At 42.2% G+C, this 26058-nt stretch overlaps 3 protein-coding genes across 6 annotated transcripts; 1 reads left to right on the top strand and 2 right to left on the bottom strand.

The window, feature by feature from the left end:
- Nucleotides 1-3380: 3380 nt before the first annotated feature.
- Nucleotides 3381-15272, bottom strand: asb14a (ankyrin repeat and SOCS box containing 14a). 3 transcript variants are annotated; one of them, XM_015958705.3, is made up of 13 exons: nt 15091-15272; nt 14781-14966; nt 14516-14565; nt 14276-14410; nt 14038-14196; nt 10021-10266; nt 9625-9796; nt 8459-8564; nt 8207-8386; nt 7830-7958; nt 7552-7680; nt 3861-4014; nt 3381-3787 (listed from the first exon to the last, which is right to left on the bottom strand). In XM_015958705.3, exons 2-13 carry the CDS (start codon nt 14915-14917, stop codon nt 3612-3614), a joined length of 1773 nt encoding a protein of 590 aa, XP_015814191.3. In that variant the 5' UTR covers nt 14918-14966; nt 15091-15272; the 3' UTR covers nt 3381-3611. The 3 variants fall into 3 exon arrangements, with proteins under 3 accessions (XP_015814191.3, XP_015814192.3, XP_054587153.2); XM_015958706.3 differs by having other exon boundaries at nt 14781-14944; nt 15091-15254; XM_054731178.2 differs by having other exon boundaries at nt 14781-15006; nt 15091-15203.
- Nucleotides 15273-16040: 768 nt separating this feature from the next.
- Nucleotides 16041-19168, bottom strand: rps23 (ribosomal protein S23). The gene is made up of 4 exons (XM_015958710.3): nt 19087-19168; nt 18164-18323; nt 17750-17870; nt 16041-16229 (listed from the first exon to the last, which is right to left on the bottom strand). Exons 1-4 carry the CDS (start codon nt 19088-19090, stop codon nt 16083-16085), a joined length of 432 nt encoding a protein of 143 aa, XP_015814196.1. The 5' UTR covers nt 19091-19168; the 3' UTR covers nt 16041-16082.
- A 575-nt stretch (nt 19169-19743) lies between these two features.
- Nucleotides 19744-25395, top strand: atp6ap1la (ATPase H+ transporting accessory protein 1 like a). Of its 2 annotated transcripts, XM_015958709.3 has the most exons (8): nt 19915-20048; nt 23558-23577; nt 23711-23766; nt 24001-24078; nt 24151-24305; nt 24472-24522; nt 24669-24906; nt 24997-25395. In XM_015958709.3, exons 1-8 carry the CDS (start codon nt 19951-19953, stop codon nt 25252-25254), a joined length of 954 nt encoding a protein of 317 aa, XP_015814195.3. In that variant the 5' UTR covers nt 19915-19950; the 3' UTR covers nt 25255-25395. The 2 variants fall into 2 exon arrangements, with proteins under 2 accessions (XP_015814194.3, XP_015814195.3); XM_015958708.3 differs by lacking the exon at nt 23558-23577 and having other exon boundaries at nt 19744-20048.
- Nucleotides 25396-26058: the final 663 nt, after the last annotated feature.

The following is a 26058-nucleotide window of genomic DNA, read 5'->3' as shown; positions in this document are numbered from 1 at the left end:
GGGAATACTTTAAAGCAAACAAGTGTTTGTAGTCTGTCTTGTGAGATTACGCTCTGGGTTGTCTTGTTTTATTGGAAGCAAAAGTGTTGACCTCCCAAACCTGCTGTGGTGGAACCCAGATGTTTGTTTTATTTTCATTAGTAAATCTCATGAAAGGTCAAATCTGTCCTGCTGCGTTGGATAGTTCCTGTTTTATTATCGTATGTTTCAGAAGCAAACTAAAGCATCATAAATGTACAGTTTGTTGCTCTCCTGGAGCTTTTGAATAATTGAAATTTTAAGAATCCAGAAAAACTGCTGGTTGGAGTGGTGGTACAGATGTTGAAAGTTGTTCAGAAGCAGCAGTCCGTGAATTTTTTGGACCTAATGGAGATGGGTTGTTGGTGTCTTCTAATGGGACTTGTTAACATTTAAAGAGGCATATTGTTGCCCTCATTTATCAGGGTTTGATCATATGACTGAATACTATGAGTAGAATATTTTTCACAGGAACGAAAAATCTGACCAAAAAAAAAAACAAACAAAATTATTAAGGTTCTTTAAAATGTTTGGTCGTTAACTTTGTTGAATTATCATCCAGCTTTGCCTCAAAAATAAAAATATATATATTTATATTAAAATGTTTATCATCAGTCTTCCTGTTACTGTCAGCAGCAGTGGCAACAGAGTGTGTTCTGATTGGTCCAGAGAAAAGATAATTAGCCAATCATAGGCTACTTAGCTTAAGACTGGTCTTGATGCAGCACTGCCCCCTGTTGGTCAGTAACAGGAACTAAACCCAGGAGTTAGAACGAGACAGAGCAAAAAGTAATATTTTTGTTTTATCGAGGTAATAATTTATTTTTTTAATCGTAACTTCAGAATGTTTTGTCTTTCACACGTCTCCCCTGTAGAAGTGTAACAAGAAAAAATATCAAGAAAGGAAGAGATATGATGTTTGAATTGTCTGGAGTATAAAGGCAGTATTATTAGAGCAAACTCAGGTCTGTATTTTCTGCTGCTTCAGCTCCAGATTCCAGGCTTCAGTCAGCTCACGGAGCACTTTCACCTGCTGTGGGAAACTGTGTTCAACCCATATGTGTGTGTATGTGTGTGTGTGTTAGAGGGTATGCAGTCACCATCCTTAGTCCTTGGTTTGTTCCACTTCACATCTGTCAGAGACCTGCATGCTCATCAACATCCTCCAGGTTGAGTCCATTTCCTCCATCTTGTTGCCATCATCTCAGATCCTCACGACTTCTAAAGCTGTCGTGGTTTTCTGCTTCAGAGATTTGATGGGACTCATCTAGCAACATTTCCTGCATCTGACATCATTATGAATGTTTGTTAGAACAGTGAAAGTAAGTGAGATTAAATCTTTTCAGAAGATTTTGGCTTGTGTTTTAATTTCTAAATACACTGTCACGTCTAGTCATTCTTGTACATTTGGCAGAACTTTTGTGCTGGAGTTCAAAAGAAAAGTTGCTTTTTTCCAACTGATGTCACATTTTCCAGTTGAACATTTTAATATATTTTATGTAAACATGAGTCAGAGCCTGAATAAATCAAACTAAAGCCGTAAAGGAAGCTCCAAGTTAGTTATGACTTGGATCATGTCTCCCTTTTTGTTTCTTTAACCCTAGGACAAGAATCCATATTTAGAATCACACATTTATTTTATCATGCTCCTATTTATGTTTTATTATTCATAATTTTGGCCACAAGATGGTGAAATCCACCAGCTGCATATCTGACAGGTTGAGCAGCTTCCATCCTGCTCTAAATAAAATAAAAAGCTGTCCTGATTTAACCCAGGTGAAGATGCATTACCCAGACTGCCTGTAATTAGGCATAAATCATCTCATCTGGATTGTGTATATTAGAAATGTCAAGCCGTCTAGTTAAGGTTTAATTAGGACTTTTTGGATTGACGTTCTCAACATCTGTGTGTCTGAAGATGATTTAAATTTAACAAGCATCAGGCTGCTGTGACGTAGGTTTCCATGGTGACTAATAAAGCCTGCCCTGTGTTGATGTAGTAACCTGATTAAACTGTCAACACAGCTCCAGCTGTGTGACGTGTGTAGAACGATGATCTCATTCATGTCTGAGAAAAATAGAGAATCAGGATTTCCTGATGATTCTTATTTCTATAAGCAGAACACAGGGCAGGTAAGGACCTCTTATTTGATGAGTATTACAAAAATAAACAATAAGCCTGAAAAAAAACACTTTTTACTGATTTTAAATAATTTATGAGAAAGTATCTAATTTATATATATTTTATATGTATTTCATTTTAAGATTTTTGAATTTTGTTGTTTTTTTGTAAAAATAAAAAATACCACATAATAGCAGCACATATAAACTTTTATCATCAATAGATGTTTAAATTTGGCTGAGCCATAAACAAACTGTAGTGACGATCTTCCGCCACCAGAGGGAGTCTATGGAAGCGTGTGTCTTGCAAAAATAATATTATGCAGTAGCAGAAATGATATTTCATTTTCATATTACCACTGCCAAATTTGACTCATAAATAAAATTAATAAGCAATCTTCCTAACTGCTTTTTAATTTTCTTCTTCATTGCTTATTCTGTGACTTAATGAAAAGTATAAAGAAAAAAACATTTAAGATTTAATTTTCAAATAACACTCCAGCAAAAATGTAACAAAATTCAATTTGAAAAGTGAAATTTGAAAATTAAACTGCATTAGAAGAAATGCTTTTTCATATTCACTACACAACTGCTTAGTGTGACTCACAATCAAAATGAAAAAGCATTTCTCAATTTTGCTTTTTAATTTTCTTATTCATCATTGCTAATTCTATGACTTCATGAAAATGGTAAAGAAAAAGGCATCTGAGAACTAATTTTCAAATATCACTCCTGCAAATGAGTAACAAAATTCAATTTGAAATGTCAAATCTGAAAATGGAAATGCATTTTCATTTTCACTTTACAACTGCTTAGTGTGACTCAAGATTAAAATGATATAACAATCCAGTAAACTGCTTTTTAATTTTCTTCTTCATCACTGCCCATTCTGTGACTTAATGAAAAGGATAAAGAAATTATTCTTTTAGAAAACTCATTTCCTCCAGTATAATTTAAACACAGTATTTTATTTGAGACAAATTTAATTTAGAAAACTCGTTTGGTGTGGAATTTCTTGCACAATTCATTTAATTATAATTTAGGTTTTGTGATATTTGAGTACATTTTGTAGTTTCTATTTGTCATCTAGTCAAATTTTAATTTGACAAAGCAGCAAAAGCCCAAAGATAAGAAAAAACCTTTAGAGACATTTTAATCAAGACCCATTTATTTTTTTACAATAAATACATTTTAAATATTGAAGAAATAAATGTCTATTTCAATTGCTCATGGGTCTTACTTTGTAAATTATGAGCATACATCTTTCTTCAATAGAAACATTGAAAATATAAGGTGAATGTTCAAAACATGCAAAATTGTCAAGGCTGTTCAGAATTGGCTGAAATGCATCAACTTAGTGATATAATAAAGCAGATTATTTATTCATTCTTTTGAGATGAGCAGGAGATTTCTCAAAGTAATGCACCAACCAGGTTTGACTGAATGTGATCATTTCTTGCCCTGCTGGAGCCTCAGCCTGGTGAGCTGCCCTGCTGACCCCACAGGTCGTACTCCCGGTACAGGATATAATCCTTCAGCCGATCCGGCAGAGGCACGAAGCTCATGAAGATGGGAGACCGAAGACGGAGACGGCCGAGACACCGACGGATCTGCAGCCGGCAAAGATGCTGCAGACAGCGGGCATTTTCTGAAAGTAACAAGAAGATGGTCATCCACCCCTGTTTGCTATTTTCATTGGCTGACTTTAAAGTTTTAGCCACCTTGTATGCTGCAGATTTCAGGCCACTGCTTCTGCTCCATCAGAGCCGCCTTCAGTTTGGAGCAGAGGGTCACATGATCCAGGTAATCCAGCATGATGCGAACCATGTGACCCGAAAGGTCTCTCAGCCAGTAGACAGTGATCACCTCACAGAACTGCAGTGAGACAGAAACCTTCCACTTAATGTGATGATGAGAGATTAAACCAGCAGACACGCAGCTGTTCCACAACTCTGGGAGCAAAGGTTCCCAGACTGTGGAAGCCAGTTCCTGCCACTTTAATGAAAGTCTTTATTGTAACTTAAGAGTATAATAATTATGTGAAAAATGTTCCTAAAAAATGTTAAATCCTGACATTGTGATGTTAAGTCATATTAATGACGTCATTTTCTATCTCAGTGCCAAATGGGCTTCCATACACAAGTTTTAGCTTTATACAAAAAAGGAAAAAACAACGGGGTCTTGTTCACAAGTGAGGGAAAGATGGAGCGTGAGATTGATAGGCGGATTGGTGCTGCAGTGATGCGGGCGTTGTACCGCTCTGACGTGGTGAAGAGAGAGCTGAACCAGAAGGCAGAGCTCTTGATTGACCAATCCATCTACATTCCTACCCTCACCTATGGTCATGAGCTTTGGGGAGTGACCGAAAGAACAAGATCGGGGTACAAGCGGCCGAAATGACTTTTCTCCTAAGAGTGGCTGGGCTCTCCCTTAGAGACAGGGTGAGAAGCTCTGTCATTTGGGAGGGGCTCGGAGTAGACCCGCTGCTCCTCCACATCGAGAGGAGCCAGTTGAGGTGGCTTGAGCATCTGGTCAGGATGCCTCCTGGACGCCTCCCTGGTGTGGTTTTCTGAGCACGTCCAACCGGGAGGAGACCTAAAGGTAGACCCAGGACACGGTGGAGGGACTACGTCTCTCACCTGGCCAGGGAACGCCTGGGGATTCCCCCGGAGGAGCTGGCCCAAGTGGCTGGGGAGAGGGAAGTCTGGGCCTCTCGTCTTAATTTACTGCCCCCGCGACCCGACTCCGGATGAGCAGAAGAAAATGGATGAATGAACACATACTTGTATTACTAGACTTGCATCCATTTATTCCCATGTTGGTTTTATATTAGTTACCGTAAGAAAAATCTTGTATTAGGAAGCATCTTTCAGCCATACTCCAAACTTTAATAATCCAATGTGGGAATTGTTGCACACTCATCGGTGTTTCATTAAGGTGTGTTACAGAAATTTGAATTAGAAAACTAGCAATCTTCTTTGTTACGTCCCCGACAGGAGGTGTTAAAATGTGAAGGAGGAGGTAACATAAGAAAACATGATAGTGGGTTTAAAATGGGGTTAATTGTTATAAAAGGTTCTAAAAACAAGTGCAAACAGATGGTGAGCATTATTAAAATAATGCAAAACAAAAAAATCACTATAAGGTTAACAGTTAAAAGACAACTTGTCAACTATACAGGTGCTGGCCAGTAAATTAGAATATCATCAAAAGTTTGAAAATATTTCAGTAATTCCATTCAAAACGTGAAACTTGTACATTATATTCATGCAATGCACACAGACCAATGTATTTCCGATGTTTATTACGTTTAATTTTGATATTTATAGGTGACAACCAATGAAAACATCAAATCTGGTATCTCAGAAAATTAGAATATTCTAAAGGCCAATGAAAAAATGTTTGTTTCTCTAATGTTGGCCAACTGAAAAGAATGAACATGAAAAGAATGTGCATGTATAGCACTCAATACTTAGTCGGGGCTCCTTTTGCCTCAATAACTGCAGTAATGCGGCGTGGCATGGACTCGATCAGTCTGTGGCACTGCTCAGGTGTTATGAGAGCCCAGGTTGCTCTGATAGTCGTCTTCAGCTCCTCTGCATTGTTGGGTCTAGCGTATTGCATCCTCCGCTTCACAATACCCCATAGATTTTCTATGGGGTTAAGGTCAGGCGAGTTTGCTGGCCAATCAAGGACAGGGATACCATGGTCCTTGAACCAGGTGCTGGTGGTTTTGGCACTGTGTGCAGGTGCCAAGTCCTGTTGAAAGGTGAAGTCTGCATCCCCATAAAGTTGGTCAGCAGCAGGAAGCATGAAGTGCTCTAAAACTTCCTGGTAGACGGCTGCATTGACCCTGGACCTCAGGAAACAGAGTGGGCCAACACCGGCAGATGACATGGCACCCCACACCATCACTGACGGTGGAAACTTTACACTGGACCTCATGCAACGTGGATTCTGTGCTTCTCCGCTCTTCCTCCAGACTCTGGGTCCTTGATTTCCAAAGGAAATGCAGAACTTGCTTTCATCAGAAAACATAACTTTGGACCACTCAGCATCAGTCCAGTCCTTTTTGTCCTTGGCCCAGGCGAGACGCTTCTTGCGCTGTTTCATGTTCAAGAGTGGCTTGACACACGGAATGCGACACCTGAATCCCATGTCTTTCATGAGTCTCCTCGTGGTGGTTCTTGAAGCGCTGACTCCAGCTGCAGTCCACTCTTTGTGGATCTCCCCCACATTTTTGAATGGGTTTGTCGTCACAATTCTCTGCAGGGTGCGGTTATCCCTAGAGCTTGTACACTTTTTTCTACCACATTTTTTCCGTCCCTTCGCCTGTCTGTTAATGTGCTTGGACACAGAGCTCTGCGAACAGCCAGCTTCTTTAGCAATCACCTTTTGTGTCTTGCCCTCCTTGTGCAAGGTGCCAATGATTGTCTTTTGGACAGCTGTTAAGTCAGAAGTCTTCCCCATGATTGTGGTGCCTTCAAAACAAGACTGAGGGACCTTTTAAAGGCCTTTGCAGGTGTTTTGAGTAAATCAGCTGATTAGAGTGGCAGAAGGTGTCTTCTATATTCAGCCTTTTCAGAATATTCTAATTTTTTGAGATACCAAATTTGGAGTTTTCATTAGTTGTCACTTATGAATATCAAATTTAAATGTAATGAACATTGGAAATACATTGGTCTGTGTGCATTGCATGAATATAATGTACAAGTTTCACGTTTTGAATGGAATTACTGAAATATTTTCAACCTTTTGATGATATTCTAATTTACTGGCCAGCACCTGTATAAAAACACCTGGTTAAAACTTATGTTAAAAGTTCTACCAAACAGAAGGTGTTTTTAAAAAAAAACAGAGTCAATAAAATTGTCACCAAGTTAACCTTCAAAACGATCCCTCTGGATCACTCAGAGCTTTACCCTATAAAAGCTCATCACTCAGAGTTAAAACTACCAAAGTTAAAACTCATCAAAAGAAAGGGGTTGAAACCAAAATCTGAGGCCTGGAGGACAGCAGAACCAGTGGCGTGTCTAGATCTATTAAAATGGGGTGGCCCAGGTGAGGCACAACTTTGTGCATGGGTGGCACCAATGGTTATGCTTTTTTTGTTTTACCCCCACGCCTTTTGTGGACAATGAAAAGCTTATTTACAGGTAAATTAGTGTGGTGGCACCTGGGGTGGCCAGTCAGATTCCAAGGGTGGCATGTGCTACCCCAGGCCACTCCCTGGACACGCCCCTGAGCAGAACCCCTGTACTGCTGCCTCCCAGACTGCTGAAGGCACAGCCTTTTTATCTGGCTGGCTGATCACCGGGGTTGGGTGACCCTGGCTCCTCTACCTGAAGAAGCCAGGCTGGTGGCCATAGCAGTCTTAAAAATGCAAATTTTGTCTCTACAGATTTTCTTTACCAAAGTGTCTTTAATCACAGGGCAGGTCCATCCCTCAAAGTTTTCAGGAATGTGGGAGCCGTCGCCGTAGGGACAATCGAAGCAGCGCTCAACGTGGTAACCATAGTTAAGCAGCATCCTGAGAACCACCTAACACAACAAAAAGCTGAATTTTTTTATTAGAATGTGGAAAAATAAAAAAATGTGATACACAGTCATCAGTTCAATTAGATGAATGCACATAAACTGCATGTATTCTACTCTGATATGTCAAAACAAGGGTCGTTTTAATGGCTCACCTCATCTTTGAGGGCGTACTGAAGTGCTGAGGGGAAGTGAGTGGTGTTTATTCTGCAGTAGTAGTTCACGTTGGCTCCATATCGCAGCAGCAGGTTGATCAGCTCGTAGTTCCCCAGGCGGAGCGCAACCTACAATAAATCAACAACATTTCTGGATGAACAACCCGTTTGTGTTTATTAAAGGGATTTGTGGGATGGACAGAAAGGACATGTACCCTTGTCTAAGCAAAACAAAAGGTAAAAGCTAATTTACAAGTAGGACAACTCAATAGGATCATTGACATCAACAAAGTTTTCAGAGAAAACAGGAGAAATTGCTGACACAAAAACACTTTCTCCCAGGAGCCAAGCGTTCTGAAGCAGACCCTAACTGTTACCTGCAGACATTTTACCGGGTCCTGGTTAGTCATGGCTCCAGCCTCCAGGAGAAGCTTCACCGATGCCATGTCATTGTTGGACACAGCAAAGAAGAGAGCGGACTTCCTCTCATCGTCGTAGCTCCGGCGGATCCAGGGATGGAGCATGTAGTTGGGGTCGTAGCCCACATCCAGCAAGGTCTAGTGGAAATCAATGGGTTAGCGTTACTTTTTCACCATTCTAACTGATGGATCATTGCTTCATAAAGGAACCTTGATGCAGTCTGTGTGTCCTTCTGCAGCAGCAGAGTGAAGAGGACTGATCCCGCTGTCGTTCACGTCTTCCATAGAGGTGACAGGAAGCAGCAGCTTCAGGCATCTCAAACACAAACAAAAACTAAAATTCTACAGATTCATACAAATACACACAGTCAGGTTATTTCAACTGAGCACACATTTAATCTGAAAATATGCTGGGATGCTGATAGAAATATACATTTCTTATTGAACTCTTTAAAAATTTTAGGAAAGTGCTACTGAAGGTGGGGGACTGCAGGGTGTGTCCCAACTACGGGGGGATCACTCTCCTTAGCCTCCTTAATAAGGGGTGCTTCTCAATGCCAAGGAACCTCACCTTGATGTCTTGGCCCCACCCCAGTTGCCTAGGAGATACTTTATCAGGAGCCGCCAAGATGTGTTCCAATGTTCATGTTCTACCGAGGCGTCTGTTCTCCGTTTGTTAGCCGTTTAGCTAGCTGAGCAAGTATACACAGGTGTCTTGTAGCCTAGCCTTGGTCAAAACTTACCCAAAACACACTGCTGTATTTTCAAAATGATGGCGGATCAGAAGCTGGCAGCTACTTTGGGGGCAAATTTCAAGTTTAAAAGTAAATAAACTCATTTAAAATGTTTTTCTTTAGATCCAAAGAAGTTATCTATGGTTGGTTAGTTGCTTATCAGTTGCAGCTTCGGTGGCTAATGGGTTGTAACTCACATATATTTAATTTAACAAATATTTACACAATTTAAAAAGTAAAAGTATCGTCATACATTTATATTGAAACTTATACGTATAAAACATAACATTATCTCCCGTGTCACGTGATATTATGTGACTGCCGTGGAAGCTGCGAGCTTAGTGTAGGTCCACTGCTCCTCCACACTGAGAGGAGCCAGTGGCTCTGGTATCTGGTTAGGATGCCTCCTGGACGCCTCCCTGGTAAGGTTTTCAGGCAACATCCAAATGAAAGAAGACCTAAAGGGAGACCCAGGACACGCTGGAGGGACTATGTCTCTCAGCTGGCCAGGGAACGCCTTCGGATTCCCTCGGAGGAGCTGGTCCATGTGGCTGGGGAGAGGGAAGTTTGGGCCTCTCTGCTTATGCAGCTACCCCGTGACCCAACCATGGATAAGTGAATGGCAATTGATGGATGAATTACTGAAGGTGTCCTCGGTGTGCAGCTCGGTGTATTGGCATGTGTCCCGTGTGATTGGAGACGTTGGCGTCGGCTCCACGCTCAAGCAGCAGACTGATGATATCTGGGTTTCCTGAAGCTGCAGCTTCGTAGAGGACGGAGGCTTCGTCCTGAGCCTGAGAGAGGACGTCTGCTCCTGCAGACAAACAGCAAGCTGTCTAAACTTTGTGATACATGGACTAACAGGCTGGAAGTAGATGTGGGCAACAAAAATGTGTTTTTATAAAAAAGTTAACTCTTTAAAAAATGTTTAGATTCATTGCAGTCAGTAATAGTTTTTAGGTTTGTTATGTGGATGGAAATGCTGATGTCATGTTTTGTTAAAATAAACAAAAAAGGATTCATGGTGGAAATCTAAACCTTTCTTCAGCAGAGTCTCCACCACCTCCAGGTGTCCTCCCTGAGCGGCCAGCGCCAGCGGCGTGAGGCCGTAGTTGCTGCGAGGGTCTGGATGTGCTCCGGCCTCCAGCAAAAGGGTCACCAGCCCTGGTTTACCCCCCCGTGCAGCTTCGTGGAGGGGCCGGCGGCCGTGGTAGCCCATCTGGTTCACACTGGATCCGTGCAGGAGCAGCAACTTCACTAGATCCGTTCTTTCTGAACGAATCGCTGTAGAGAGACAAAACCCAACAGATCATGTGAGCTTCACTGACCTGCCTGCAGTCCAGTTCTGAAGCATGAAGAAAATCACACAACCAGAAGAAAAATGGACCTGCAGCAACTTGTGTATTCAATAAATAAGTGTAACTAAAATCCTTTTTATTGTTTTCTGCTGAGGGATGGTGAGAGATCAGACAAAGAGCAGCCCGAAGACCTCTTATGATGAATTATATAAATGGAAACCGTGCTTCCTCGCCCAGACGTGGGTCACCGGGGCCCCCCTCAAGAGCCAGGCCTGGAGGTGGGGCACGTTGGCGAGCGCCTGGTGGCCGGGCACAGCCCGAAGAGGAAACGTGGGTCCCCTTTCCCATGGGCTCACCACTCGTGGGAGGGGCCAAAGGGGTCAGGTGCAGTGTGTGATGGGTGGTAGTCGAGGGCGGGGACCTTGGCGGTCTGATCCTCGGCTACAGAAGCTGGCTCTTGGCACATGGAATGTCACCTCTCTGGTGGGGAAGGAGCCTGAGTTGGTGTGTGAGGTTGAGAGGTTCCAACTAGATATAGTCGGACTCACCTCAACGCATGGCTCTAGCTCTGGAACCAGTTTCCTTGAGAGGGATTGGACTTTCTACCACTCTGGAGGTACTCCCACTGAGAGGCGCTGAGCAGGGGTGGGCATACTAGTTGCCCCCCATCCTGGTGCCTGTATGCTGGGGTTTACCCCAGTGAATGAGAGGGTAGCCTCCCTCCGCCTATGTGTGGGGGAACAGGTTCTGACTGGGGTCTGTGCTTATGCACCAAACTACAGTTCAGACTGCCCACCCTTTTTGGAGACCTTGGAGGGGGTGCTGGAGAGCGCTCCTTCCGGTGACTCCCTCGTTCTGCTGGGGGGCTTTAACGCTCACGTGGGCAACGACAGTGAGACCTGGAGAGGTGTGGTTGGGAGGAACGGCCCCCCTGATCTGAATTCGAGTGGTGTTTTGTTATTGGACTTCTGTGACAGTCATGGATTGTCCATAATGAACACCATGTTCAGACATAAAGGTGTCCAGATGTGCTCTTGGCACCAGGATACCTTAGGCCGCAGCTCGATGATCGACTTTGTTGTTGTTTCATCTGACCTGCAGCCGCATGTCTTGGACACTCGGGTGAAGAGAGGGGCAGAGCTGTCAACTGTCCACTACCTGGTGGTGAGTTGGCCCAGATGGTGGGGGAGGATGCCGGTCAGACCAGGCAGACCCAAACGTATCAAGAGGGTCTGCAGGAAATGTATGTCAGAGTCTCCTGTTAGAAGAAGCTTCAAATCCCACCTCCGACAGAACTTGCAAAATGTTCCGGGGGAGGCGGGGGCATTGAGTCTGAATGGACGCTGTTCCATGCCTCCATTGTTGAGGCGGCTGAGTGGAGCTGCTGTCTCAGGATCGTCGGTGCCTGTCGTGGTGGCAACCCCTGAACCCGCTGGTGGACACCGGCGGTTAGGGATGCTGTCAAGCTGAAGAAAGAGTCCTATCAGGTCTTTTTGGCCTGTGGGACTCCAGAGGCAGCTGACAGGTACCGGCAGTCCAAGCGGAACACGGCTCGGGTGGTCGCCAAGGCAAAAACCTGAGCATGGGAGGAGTTCAGTGAGACCATGGAGCAAGACTTCGAGGAGATTCTGGTCCACCATCCGGCGCCTCAGGGGGGGAAAGCAGTGCACTACCAACACTATCTATAGTGGGGACAGTGTGCTGCTGACCTCTACTCAGGATGTTGTGGATCGGTGGGTAGAATACTTTGAAGACCTCCTCAATCCCACCGACACGTCTTCCAGTGAGGAAGCAGAGTCTGGGGACTTTGGGTTGGCCTCTCAAATCTCTGATGCTGAGGTCACTGAGGTGGTTAAAAAGCTCCTCTGTGGCAAGCCTCCAGGAGTGGATGAGATCCGCCCGGAATTCCTTAAGGCTCTGGATGTTGTGGGGCTGTGTTGGCTGACGCGGCTCTGCAATATCGCGTGGACATCGGGGGCAGTCCCACTGGACTGGCAGACCGGGGTGGTGGTCCCCTTATTTAAAAAGGGGGACCACAGGGTGTGTTCCAACTACAGGGGGATCACACTCCTGAGCCTTCCTGGTAAGGTCTATTCAGGGCTTCTGGAGAGGAGGGTCCGTCGGATTGCTGAACCTCAGATTCAGGAGGACCAAAGTTGTTTTCGTCCTGGCCGTGGAACCCTGGACCAGCTCTATACCCTTAGGGGGATCCTGGAGGGTGCTTGGGAATTTGCCCAACCAGTCTACATGTGTTTCATGGATTTGGAGAAGGAGTTTGACCGCGTCCCTCGGCGGTCCCTGACGGGGGGTACTCCGGAAGCATGGGGTGCCAGGCCCTCTGATACCTGCTGTTAGATCCCTGCATGACCGGTGTCGGAGCTTGGTCCGCATTGCCGGCAGTAAGTCGGGCTCGATCCCAGTGAGAGTTGTGGGCCATTCCCATCTGTACCGGGTCGGCCCGGGCCGGGTAGCGTAGGTTGTTTACATATCTGGGTGGCCTGGTATTTTTCCGGGCCAATCAAGGCTCATTCTCAGCCCTCTTCTCGAGGGGTCTGCTTCAGGCCGACCAGGGCCAACACACCCACTGCTGACAGCAAATTCACACCTTCAATTAGAGCAAGCCTCTGATTGGTGGGTAGAATCAGTCCACATGGGCTTAAGGCAAGGATGTGTGGAATCAACCGGGCCAGGCTGGGGCCGACTGGGGCTACCCGGCCCGGGCCGACCCAGTACAGATGGGAATGGCCCATTGGACTCTGCCAAGGCTGCCCTTTGTCACCGATTCTGTTCATAACCTTTATGGACAGGATTTCTAGGTGCAGCCAAGGTGTTGAGGGCATCCGTTTTGGTGGCCTGAGGATCAGGTCTCTGCTTTTTGCAGATGATGTGGTCCTGTTGGCTTCATCAGAACGTGATCTTCAGCTTTCGCTGGAGTGGTTCGTAGCCGAGTGTGAAGCAGCTGAGATGAGAATCAGCTCCTCTAAATCTGAGACCATGGTCTTGATTCGGAAAAGGGTAGAATGTCTTCTCCGGGTCAGGGATGAGGTCCTGCCTCAAGTGGAGGAGTTTAAGTATCTCGGGGTCTTGTTCACGAGTGAGGGAAAACTGGAGCGTGAGATCGATAGGCGGATTGGTGCTGCATCTGCAGTGATGCGGGCGTTGTACCGGTCTGTCGCGGTGAAGAGAGAGCTGAGTCAGAAGGCGAAGCTCTCGATTTACCGGTCGATCTACGTTCCTACCCTCACCTATGGTAATGAGCTTTGGGTTTGTCCAAAATAACGAGATTGCGGATACAAGCGGCCAAAATGAGTTTTCTCCGAGGAGTGGCTGGGCTCTCCCTTAGAGAAAGGGTGAGAAGCTCGGTCATCCGGGAGGGGCTCGGAGTAGACCCGCTGCTCCTCCACATCGAGAGGAGCCAGTTGAGGTGGCTCGGGCATCTGGTCAGGATGCCTCCTGGACGCCTCCCTTGTGAGGTTTTCTGGGCACGTCCAACCAGGAGGAGACCTAAAGGTAGACCCAGGACACGGTGGAGGGACCATGTCTCTCACTTGGCCAGGGAACGCCTTGGGATTTCCCCGAAGGAGCTGGCCCAAGTAGCTGGGGAGAGGGAAGTCTGGGCCTCTCGCCTTAGGCTACTGCCCCCGCGACCCGACTCCGGATGAGCGGATGAAAATGGGTGGATGGATGTTTTTTGCTGCTTTGGTGTAGTCTACAATGAAAACAAGTGAATGAAGGAGTGAAATGTGTTCCAGCTCACCTACAAACAACGGGGAGTCCTGGTCCTGGTCCAGGCAGTCCGGCCTGGCTCCATGCTCCAAGAGGAATGAAGCATTTTCTATCAAACCTTGTTCTACCGCCAGGAAGAGAGGCGTCTGGCCACCAGGAGTACGACACTCCAAAGATCCTGGACCGGAAGCTGCAGGACAGACAAATGTTCCTCACCACTCAGGTAGGATCCCATCTAGGATAAATAAATCAGTGTAATGGATACTGACATTCGTATGTGAGCTGCAGGATGTTCGGGTTGCTCTGAGTTGCTGCTTCATGAAGAGGAATCCAACCTTTGCTGTCTGACTGCAGAAACTTATCTTTGTGCTTGGCACACAAGTCCTTCAGCACCTCCTCGTTACCTGCAGGGACAGATGAGGCCCACAGTCATAAAACCATCCCAACATTCAGGTTTCTGTTTGCACCAATTGGTAATCTTTAAAAAATAAAGCACAGAAGCAATTCACCATGTCCTATGGTGCTGAAGATCTTGCTGATGTCTGAAGGTGAATCAGAGCTGCATACAAAGAAATAAACAGTAAAATTCATGCAGGTCAAGAAGTAAAATCTTCACTACATGTTTATCTAATCATTGAGGCTACATATTAATGTTTTTATGCATCTTTTGTTGAACTTACTTCAAGAAAAAGCCTCAAATCTGTATTTTTTTTGTAAAACATTCTGAGGAGCTTAATCTGTCCAACACAAATGTGTAAAATGTGCATGACTGACCCGCGGCTGGTTTTCACGGTGGAGCCTCTGGGAGTTTCTTTCTGTTTGGTGCTCTCCAGCAGACTCTGTTCAATCACGTACTGAATCGCTGAATCATCTTCGTCTTCATCCTCCAGTCCAAACCGACCAAAGTCCATCAGGTTTTCATAAACTCCTCTGGCTGTCTGAGAGAACGTGCATTTATTCCTGACAGGAAGACCACCACAGAGCACACCATAGCTGTTTTCTGTTCCAAATGTGTCAAAACGTCATTAACAGGATAATCGTGCAGAAGCAGCTTGTTTTTTGGCAGAGCTGAGTTTCTTTTTACCTCTTGGGTTTGTTTTGAGTTGCTTCAAATTTGTTGTTGAAAACTGATCAGAGGTCAGTGAAAGCACAGATTTAAGTCCTCTGGTTCATTGATGCTCAGCTTCAGCATAACCCCACAGGTCTGTAATGAATGTGAACTACAGACATCAGGAAGATCTACGATTCAGCTGAGTGGCTGCAGAGTTCTGGTAGCAGGCAAATGTGATTCGATACCTTTCTATTTTTAATCACAAGGCCACGAGGACACCAACACCGTTTGACCCACTAACACTGTTTACTTCGGTTTTATTTTTGATCTGCCACTTGTTCTTACTGAAAGAAAGCTTTAGCTCTTTCAAAAGTAACAAGTTTATTTTATAAACTCGACTCCCAAATTCCAGTCAGAATTGACAAAGCTCCTCATATGAAAAGCAACATCTTCAAGAAACCAAAGAGGTCCAGTTTCCTTCATTTGAGTCCTTTGGATTGACTGAATGAAAACTCAATTCTACTAGATTTTAATGTATCAGGTATATTTATAATTCTAGCTTAAATTTGAGTCATTCTTGGTCAAATGTACTTTAAATGCACCTCAGAACGTGACTGATTATTCCCTGCGTACCCATGACTTCGCTCTAGTTGCACCGCCCCTACATAAATACCGCTATCAGCTTTTTTAACAATGCAACTGCTTCCCACCAATTTTGCAGTTAAAATATCAGAATATGACAACGTTTATCATTTCAGTGGTTATGAACAATTGTCTCACGTTTTTAAATTACCAAAGCAAATGTTTGTAGTTTAAGTCACAGCATATTTATTGTTTAACTAAATGTAAATCTACATAAACCCAATTTCATAGTTGAGATCAGCAGAAAACCGCAGGGTCATTAAATCCAAGTCATTTTACAGATTTTAACCCATAAAAAACAGAAGTAATGTGTCGTCATAAACAGCACAAGACAACAAGACTGGAACTGAAAACAAGTTTATTTGACTTTTTGTCACAACAGTTTATGATCTGGGTCTCTCCTTCTTGCCTTTGTAGAGAGCAAGTAGAGACACGTTGGCCACTTTGACCACCTTAAAACGAACTCCAGGAATATCACCAACGGCGTGACCTTTACGACCGAAACCGGCCACCAGAACTTCGTCGTTTTCCTGCGGAGACAAAGAGCGGATGTTTGAGGACAAGGCAGAGAGGAAGAGATTGAACTGACTTTATATACTTTCCTAACAAATATCAGGGCTAAATTGTTAAAAGGTGTGGGAAACTCATTTAATCAATGTTTGCAGTTGTCTGTGGTAGGAACGAATGCCTGCTAGCTGCACTTGGGGCAAAAAAAAAAAAAAAAAAAGCCCAGAACTGCTTGGATCAGCACCAACAAGTCTGTTGCTGCACAGAAAGGCAGCAGGATTTGGAGTCTCATTTCCTGATATTTGGACATCTCACCTCAGATTAGATAACAGCAACGCAACTCTGACTTGCAACGTTGATGTTTATCTCCACAAATACCACAAGCCTGGGGTAGTTTTTTCTGCGTGGTGGTGTTACTAATGCTAATGGTTAGCATGTACTAGTCAGGACTAGGGTTGTCACGGTAACCGGTGTAGGGGTAAACCCCGGTTAAAAAGTTGACAATAATAACCGTCTTGTTTTCTAAAAAATATATCATCTCGGTGGATTACCGTGGCTGCGGTGTAGGCGCCGTGACCCTTACCAGCCACCGTATCATCTGCTGAAGTTGCTGGCGGCACATGCGCACTTTGTTGTTTACAGCCAAAACTTTCTTGAAGCTAAAGCTGAAATAATGGCCAAAGGAGGAGACGGCAGCACTCAGTATGGGCTTTTTTTTTTTTTTTGGATATTTGAAGAATGCCGAGGGACAGTTGATAGAAGACGGCTATCCTGTTTGCAGCACGTGCAGAAAAAAGCTTCAAATCTCATGACACATCTGCGTGACCATCACCCACAACTCTACAGTCAACGCAAGGCAAGTTAACGTTTTAGCTAAAATAAGTGATCCGAGGATTTGGGTTGAGAGAGAATGCAACACCGCTACCTGCATATAACCGTGTCACGGACACCCCCATGTTGAAATGACGCTACGCATTACGGGGCTCCCAGGTGTAGATAAGAGTTGGTCTCTCTCTGAGAATAATTATGAATTTAACAATGATTACTGCCTGATGACATTTTCCCACATCTGCAAAGCTCACTGGAAGGACACAAACCGAGGACAATATTTTCCTGATTTCGGGTTTATTACTCAAGTAAGGGTAAAAAAAAAAGTATCTGATTAGAAGGCTACTTGAGTACTGAGTATCATCTGGTTTAATATTTTTAAAACGATGATATCAAACAGACAAAAAATAAGAAGTTATGGGCAAATATTGGTATTTTATAGACTAAAGGGGAAAAATGTAAACAAATAAACAACATAATTACAAAATAACAAATTTTAGGCAAAAGTTAGACACAAACTGAGGACAATATTTTCCTGAAATGTAACGCGTTTAAAATACAGCGATAAAACTGAAAACCGTGAAAATTTTTGTCACAATAACCATGAGGTTAAATTTTCACACCGTGACAACCCTAGTCAGGACGTTGTCTGTCTGGATTGTTAAAAAAGTTAAAACTCCACATTTTGCTTAATGACTAATGTAGAGCCGTTTACCTCAATGAAGTTGAGGCAACCATCATTGGGGACGAAGGCTGTGATCTTCTTGCCGTTCTTGATGAGCTGGACTCTCACACATTTCCTGATGGCAGAGTTGGGCTGCTTAGCCTCTACACCACTGCAGAAGAGACACAGGGCAAACTTAGAATTGGAGAATAAACAGTCGGAGACAAAGTTTTACTTCAAAACCCAGATACTATCCTTTGATGGGAGAACAAGGTCGTTTGTGTGCATGTCATGTTTGGCAGGTACAGGTAATTACGGAGAGGTACTTAATACCAGTTGCCAATTTAAACTTGATATAAATTATTCCCTTCAGAAAAAGGCTTTAAAGAAAAATTTGTTGTCTCCTGTGTTTTATCTGATATCAAAAACAATCAAAATTACCGTAATACATCTAAGAACACTCACACTTTCTCAAGGACAATTCCCTTGGCGTGAGAGGCTCCTCCGAAGGGGTTAGCCTTCAGAGCAGTTCCCAGATGGGCCTTCTTGTACTGTTTATCGTGCCATTTTTGCTCACGGCGATGATTACGGAGCTTCCTGGCGGTACGCAGACCACGACACTTTCCTAAAAAGGCAAAACAGGACATGTAGGCAGAAGTATAAATGGACATTTTAATTAATCTGCTTATTGTTTTAAATGAGGAACAAGTCAGGGATGAGATCAAGTTTATTTGGTATACAGCACCAGTCAATAGCACTGACACTGATGCTTATTCTAAATGAACGGGGAGTGTTTGACTAGTACTGTGAACAATTAAAGTTCACAATGAGTTCGAGTCAGATGTAAAGTAAAATAACAGAACTGACAATAAAGTCCCAGTTAAGCTACACGATTTCATTTGATTCAGAAGCTCAGTATTTACTGTGATGACTTAATACAGCAGTTCACGAAATACAATTACCATAAGACAGTATTTCACAGTATCTTTTTCACGATACAATTCTGAGCAGGAAACTAACCCGTGACTAAACCTGCAAACGTATGTAACGGCGTATGTCAGATGATTACTTACCAATAGAAAATACATTACAAGTCTGCTGATACCCACGCGTCTAACTCACACATATCTATCTAAATAAACTAAACTCAGACGTAACCTGTACTGAACTACCACCGGCTAACACGACGCTAGCAGCTAACATTCAGGCCGCTCCACGTTGCGGACCACGGACTCGAAAAACCGATCAAATTTTCTAACTCTTGAGTCTTATTTTACCGACATAAAAACACAATAATTGGTACACAAGACTTTCATAAACAGGATCGATAAAAACACGAAGACTAACTGGCTAATTTATGAGCATTTTGAACAAAAACACAGACATACCCATGATTGCAGAAGCGAGTCTGGGATGGAAAGGAAGGACCCAGGGTGCACCGCGGCAATCTCTACTCTGGGGACCCAAACCGGGTGTGACTAAAAAGCGCCTGAATAAAATCCACCCCAAATTTTTACATTTAAATCGTAATGTTTACAAATATTTTGATACATTTTAGTACCATATTTAATTAATCATGTTCTTTGTGTTACCTACTTACACGTAAATAAAGGCCTCCATCCTTCCCTTTTACCCACTCAGGGCAATTGGAAGTTTAATACTTTTTTTCTAAATTAAAAACGTTGTTTTAATGTGCATTTTCAATGCTATGAAAAGCTTCACAAAATGCTCAGGCAGAACTAAAGCATAATGACATATTTTAACTCTAACTGACACACACACACACACACACACACACACACACACACACACACACACACACACACACACACACACACACAAACACACGCACACACACATTTAAATTAGTGCAAACACAAACAACAAGGGGCCAGATATTTTCTTGTAAGGTCAGATTTAATCTACAGTTTTTTATATATTGAAGTGACTTTTATATTTCGACATTTAAAAACATTTAATTCAATAATTAGGTCCCAAACTGCTCACCACACTGATGCAAAATATCATAACATCAGTCTAGATTTTCAGGTTTTTGACCTTTAACCTCTGAGGCTCCAACTGATGGAAAGAGAACATGTTTGATCAGTGGGTGGAGCTTCCTCTACCTTGATGTTGTCTAATGTTTCCTGATTGGTTCATTCCTCCATCCTTGGTGCTTATAGGTGGTGGGCTGACTTAAGCAGATTAGGGATGTGCAGTGGCAGAGTGGGAGAATTTTCAGGCATCACTTTATGGTCACCACAGCGATGGCTTCTCCGTGGAAACCCTTCTGCATCCTCCTCCTCCACCTGCAGCCTTCTTCCTGCCTCCACCGACAGCCTTCTGACAGGTACGTACAGAGACTGGTGAAGGTTTATGTTCATCATCATCATTTTATGTATCTAAAACAGCTGCATGTGTTAGCTGCTTGTGTTAGCTAAATGTTCACTTATATAAAAATGTTAAAATTCTTGAGGTTTTTTAAAGTTCATTTTTTTGCATTTTGCCAAATAAAATTTTGAGTTATTTGTAACATTTCCTCCAGATTTGCTCTTTTTTTAAACTAGGTAACATTTTTCATAGCTGTATTGTGTCGCAGCGTTTTCATCTCTTTGGTTTTAATGATGTCTCCATCGCTGCTTGTCATACTCAGATTTGATGACAGAAATCTGACCCTCCTTTTCACAAACAAACAAACAAACAAATAAATAAATATATATGTTGGGGCAGAAGTTTAAGGATTTCATGACCAACTATCATTTTAACAAACTTTTGCCTTGATTTATTCAACACTTGCAACCATCAGCTCTATGCAAGCTGCCAAGTTTGACTTTTAGAACAAAGTTTTAAGATTATTTTTATAGGTACTGAAGATTTATTGCCTAACCAAGATAAATAAAATAACTGAAAATAGTTTTGTATCATGTTAATTTTTTGCATTTCATTTTATTCAACATTATACAAACAGATTTTGCAGTATAACGGGATCAGATCCTCCAAACAAATCTTTAAATGTTGACAATTTCTGCTCAGACTGCTGCATGCCTTTGCTTTTATTTAATCTCTCACAATTACATGTCTTTTTTTCCCAGTAATCCTCTTTATATCTGCTGCCTGCATGTTTACTTTCCACCAAGCAGAATTTAGGCGTATTTCTGCATTTTAAAGTACACCATCTTTGTGTCTGGATCTGCATTTAGGTCACCATCTTCACTTTACTGACCCAAAAAACATTAAACGTGGCAGGAGGTTCATTATTAAAGATAACCTTTAAATGTTGTATGTAGACTTGCATTTGATAAAACAAGGTTGTGTTGTGTTTGTGCATAGTAAAACATGTTTTCTCCAACATTTTAAATAAAAGGTGGTATGGGTCAGTGTTTCTCTCCGAAAGACATCATGCAAATTTCCCTGAATATTTAACACAAGCAGATGTTTATAAGATGTTTACTTAAGGGACCAAGCAGCTGTGAAATCTCCTCTGGCTCCGAGCCACATCTTCTGTTTTATAACCTGTGGAAACTCCTGATTGTATGATTATATAATCAGGGCAGAATCAACAATCTGCAGCTCTGACCCACAAGATCAGCTCAAATTGGTTTTAGTTGAAGGGATTTAGTGAATTGGAGTGGATTTGATTGCTCTATTGTCTATTTTTCTGAGTAATCCACATTTTTGTTTAAACACAAAAAAATTACTCAGCTCAAAGACAAGGTGCTTCAAAGACACAAAACAAAGCAAGAGAGCAGAATGAAACCAAGTAAAACATTAGAACAAAGACAGCTAAAACCAAATAAAAACTAACAATTAGGACTGAACGCCAAATCATAAAAGTACTGTAGGTCAGTCCCTTAAGGACAACCGAAGCTCATTCCAAAACATTGGACATGCCACGGAGAAAGCTCAGTCTTCTGTAGTCTTCAGACGTGTTCTGGCTGGGCACCGAGAACAGCAGAAGGTTCTTTGAAAGAAGTGTTCGTATCGGGGTATGTGGTTGTAACAGTCGCCAAATAGGATGGTGCCAACCCATGCAATGATTTCAAACTGAGAGAAGAATTTTGAAACAAATTCTAAAATCAACAGACAACCACTGTAATGCAGCCAAAATCAGGGTAATAAGATCAAAGTTTCTTTTACCCTCTAGAAATTTCGCTGCAGAATTTTGCACAAATTGCAACTTTGCTGAGGTACCTTTGCCCACCCCAATTAAAAGTGAGTTACAATAGTCGATGCGGGTTGTAATATGTGCATGAACTACTGCCTCTAAACCGTGCTGTGACAAGAACGGTTTCCCCTTAGCCAGACGTTGCAGATGATAAAAGGAGGAAGAAACAACTCCATTTACATGGGCATCAAAACAGTGTGCATTATCCAACTTCACGCCAAGCCTTACTACTGATGTAAGGAGGCATCAATGCGGCCAATTTTACTGTCATTAAGAGACAAGAAACTATCCAACATCCACCTCTCAACCTCAGCTAAACACTCCAAGAGTTTGTCAATAGAGCGAAAGCTGGACTTGTCTAGGGGAAGGTAAAGCTGACAGTCATCAGCATAAAGGCGAACGCTGATGCCGAACCTACGAACGATGTCCCCTAGAAGGGGGAAAAAAGCTAAGGCCCAAGTATAGAACCTTGCAGGACACCCTAAGGAAGATGGGAAGAGACAGAAGAGAAGCCACCCATCCTAACACAGTTTGTGCTGTTGGTCAGGCACAATCAGAACCATTCCAAAGCCAGGCCTGAAATTCCCTCATACCAATGCCGATGACAAAAATATTAAGTTAACATATTTAAATTTGCTATGATAACAAAGCCTCTATTTATCACAATTTGACAATTTTCTTGGAGTTTTATCTTGTTTAAACACCTGCCAGTGAAATGATTTTTGCTGTGTAGATCTGAACAGGTGGGATGACAGGTGGTTAACTCACTAATCTCTCACTGTCTGAACTCGGGTCAAACACTAAGCTGATCCTTCAGATTGTTTTTATGTTTTATCATCAAGAAATAAAAATGTTTATTTTTTTGTTTCATGAAACTGAAGCTACAAAATGCACAGAAGAAAAGATGCTCTTGGAGAAATCTGGGTTTTCAGACTCCTAAAGTACAGATAAAAAAAGGAGAAGTGCAGCTTTTGAGCTGAGCTGATTTCAGATTTAAAATCTGGTCCAATATTTTTATCTAGAGTTTTTTTTTTAGTTAATGTGGGTCAGTGTGGGTCCACTCAGAGCCAGACTGAACACGAGTGTTACTATAATCACTAATCCAGCGGGTCACCAGCTGGGGCACTGCCGACCAGATTAGACTAATTCACTGGTTCATTTCAAGTCACCACTTTTGTTTTAGGGTCCAAATTTTTTAGACCTAAATAATAAAAAAAATAAACACACAATTGGAATTTAATGGTTATAATAGAACTTCAGAAAATACTTATTGAGTAATTGTAAAAGTTTAATACTTTTAAGAAACCGAGGTGCAGTTATTTTTATTTAGTTTATTAGTTTAATGTTGGATTTACATATTTTATATCTTTAACAGGAAAAAAATCTATTTTTAAAAATTGTATAAAAATAGTTTTTTTAATGACCAGTCCTAATTTTAAACTGTTTGTTTCATTATTTTTAAATATTTGGCTTCATTTGTCCTTCATTTCAGGACATTCTTTCAGTTTTTATGTTAATCAAAGTTTAAAAAAACTTTAACCAATAAATGCTAAAGCTAAATGTCAGTGAGAAAAAACAGAAAACCAAAACATTTTCAAGTGAAAAAAATCTAAGTAGTTTTAGATGAAAATGTGTAAAAAATCAATAAATGTGAAGAAATTATGATTTTATACATTCTCATCTTTCATTTACAGATCAGTTTCTGTAGAACACGGTAAGATCCATCCATCCATGATCTATCCATCCATCCATCCATCATCCATGATCTATCCATCCATCCATCCATTCACCTAACCGTCCATCCGTCCGTCTATCTATCTATGTGTTCTGTTTCCTGTCTTCTGAAGGAAGCGATGGAACGATGAGGAAGGAGGAACGTTTATTATTCACAGAGGATGATCAGGTAAGCTGAGTCAAACACATTTTATATTATTTTGTATTTTATCAAATAGAAAGGAGGATCAGGATAACCAGTCCGGTCCCATAAACCACATCTTCATGTCATGAACTTTTCAAGCCAAAATAACTCAGAAATGTTATCTTTACACCGTCGAGATCAGGACGTACAAACCTGAAAACTGACAATAAACATATTTTATTTTTTGAATAATATTTCCTTCTTTATCCTTGTCTCCAGCCTCCTGAACAGAACCCACATTTATCACTGAGGAAGTTGCTTCAAACAGCAGCTGCACTCCCTTTCTCTCCTCTGAAGGTGGCTTAATGAAAAAACATATACGAAATAATCCTGTCGTTGGTAAATGTGACATTCATAATTTGGTTCCAGGTTCTCTCCAATGGAGAGCCGTGTATTCTGTTCCAGGCCAGGAAACTTTCTCTCCGTTATGAGAAGCAGAAACCTCTGGACCTGACAGAACGGACCTTTTCTCGTCAAAAACCAGCTGACACCGGCCAGTCTGTCTGTCGTCAGGACACAGCAACGTATGTTCTGTCCTCTATGCCTACATGAACATCTGATTAACACCATTTGTAAAATCCTGAGCCACTATCATATTTATCGGGAACAGTTTTCTTTGTAATTCATTTTTACCTTAATGCCTGTAAAACTATCACATGTGCACAATAAAAGCTTAAGTGTCTCATTCAGGCTGGTCATGGGCTTTGGAGATGTGGAGACTTTCAGAGGTCTGTCCATCAGGTATGTCGTGTTGATCATCAACATATTTCCTGCCTTTCAGATCTTCTTTAAACCACGATGTGATGAAAGCTAGAGTTAAATTAGTGCAGGTGGAAGATTTGAAAGCTTGTTCTCACTGCTTGTCAGTTCTGTTCTTTCCGCTTCAGACTGCAGCTATCCAATACATTTTACGAGTCTTCTGGACAGTGGTGGTTCTCGTTGGACAATGTCACTCTGACATACAACACATCTGAAGTGGCTGTGTTCAACGTAACTGACGTGTATGCTCCGGCCTTGTCCTCCTACCGCTGCCTTCATGTCAGCAGTCTGCACAGACACAGCGGTCGGTTACTGCCGAGCTCTGACAGCGCACGCCGCTGGTCTGTCACCTTTATTGACTTCCAGGTATCTATGTTCTTGTTTCCTTGAGAAATTTAAAATTTTCACATAAAAAATAAATAAAATAAAAACATAATTTTTAACGTCTTTGCTTAGATCCAAGCATTTACAGTCACCTCTGATACATTTTCTCCTGCGAGTGACTGCACCTCCATCCTGCCTCCAGCCATCCTGATGGGGCTCATCACGTCCCTCATCCTGCTGCTGGTTCTGGCCTACGCTCTGCACATGGTCATCCATCTAAAACACATTGAGAACGACGATGATCAAAAAGTCGACATCTACTTCCCTCACAGCCCAGAACCACTTGATCACTGCTGTGAGGAAACCATCACAGAGAAAAATGTTATGTGAGACAGGCACAGCTGATGTGATGACTACATGGTTTCAGCTCAGGATTTCACTTTTGGAAGCACACAAACCTCTGTTGTTTTGCAATTTGTCTGTGAATTTATGTTATCATCTTTGTTTAATAAAAATTTTATGTAAAAAGATTATTTGTTTATTTAAACTCGAATTCTTACCAAAGTCCTACAGGGCTGCCAACTCTCGCGCAAATTTTGCGCCCTCAAGTGGTGAGAAGTTGGAACTACACTCTGGTTTTGGTAAACCATAGAAGAGACTCTCTTAAACCTCTTCGGGGCTGGAAAGTAAAGTCCTGATTTTTGTTTGTGTGCAAATTGTAATATTAATGAGGAGGAAGAGAAGATGGAACTACATTGTATAAAGTTACAATAGTTACTAGCAGAAACACTTTCTGTAAATTATTTCAAAATGGAATACTATTTAGGGCATTATTACCAAGAAAATAGCTCGTTAAAAATCTAATTTTCTCGTTTAATTTAGCTTTAAACACAATTAAAAATGTATTCAAGACCAAAACCAGCTAGTTACGGCTACAAACCCAGCTTTGCAGCGCTCCCTGCCTTATTATGATGAAGGGTGGAAATAATGCCCTCTTGTGGTAACAATCTGGAACTACATTTTTGATTTGATAAACTGAAATCTTAGCCCCCTTATCTCAATGATTCTGGAATTTAAAAAAATCTTAATATTTTATTATTACTTAGAAATTTTTACATTCCATTTTTGAACAGTAGTTTAGACAGAACAAACAACTCAAAACACAGAAATAAGTTACTTCAAATTCTTGTCGTT

The sequence above is a fragment of the Nothobranchius furzeri genome, chromosome 3 (genome assembly GCF_043380555.1).
Source record: "Nothobranchius furzeri strain GRZ-AD chromosome 3, NfurGRZ-RIMD1, whole genome shotgun sequence".
Lineage (NCBI taxonomy): Eukaryota > Metazoa > Chordata > Actinopteri > Cyprinodontiformes > Nothobranchiidae > Nothobranchius > Nothobranchius furzeri.
The sequence above is the reverse complement of the archived record's forward strand: the minus strand, read 5'-3'. Positions and strand labels throughout refer to the sequence as shown.

What these genes read in the sequence shown, in the direction of transcription:
- atp6ap1la (XM_015958708.3), top strand. Translation starts at nt 19,910, where the DNA reads ATGTGCAGTGGCAGAGTGGGAGAATTTTCAGGCATCACTTTATGGTCA. An exon ending in CACCGACAGCCTTCTGACAG is followed by an intron (nt 20,049 to 23,710) that starts GTACGTACAGAG and finishes TGTCTTCTGAAG; the next exon opens with GAAGCGATGGAACGATGAGG. An exon ending in TCACCTTTATTGACTTCCAG is followed by an intron (nt 24,907 to 24,996) that starts GTATCTATGTTC and finishes GTCTTTGCTTAG; the next exon opens with ATCCAAGCATTTACAGTCAC.
- rps23 (XM_015958710.3), bottom strand. An exon ending in GGAATTGTCCTTGAGAAAGT is followed by an intron (nt 17,871 to 18,163) that starts GTGAGTGTTCTT and finishes TCTCTTCTGCAG; the next exon opens with TGGTGTAGAGGCTAAGCAGC. An exon ending in GTTGCCTCAACTTCATTGAG is followed by an intron (nt 16,230 to 17,749) that starts GTAAACGGCTCT and finishes TTGTCTCCGCAG; the next exon opens with GAAAACGACGAAGTTCTGGT.
- asb14a (XM_015958705.3), bottom strand. Translation starts at nt 14,917, where the DNA reads ATGGACTTTGGTCGGTTTGGACTGGAGGATGAAGACGAAGATGATTCA. An exon ending in GGACTCCCCGTTGTTTGTAG is followed by an intron (nt 10,267 to 14,037) that starts GTGAGCTGGAAC and finishes GTCTCTCTACAG; the next exon opens with CGATTCGTTCAGAAAGAACG. An exon ending in TGAAATCTGCAGCATACAAG is followed by an intron (nt 3,788 to 3,860) that starts GTGGCTAAAACT and finishes TGTTACTTTCAG; the next exon opens with AAAATGCCCGCTGTCTGCAG.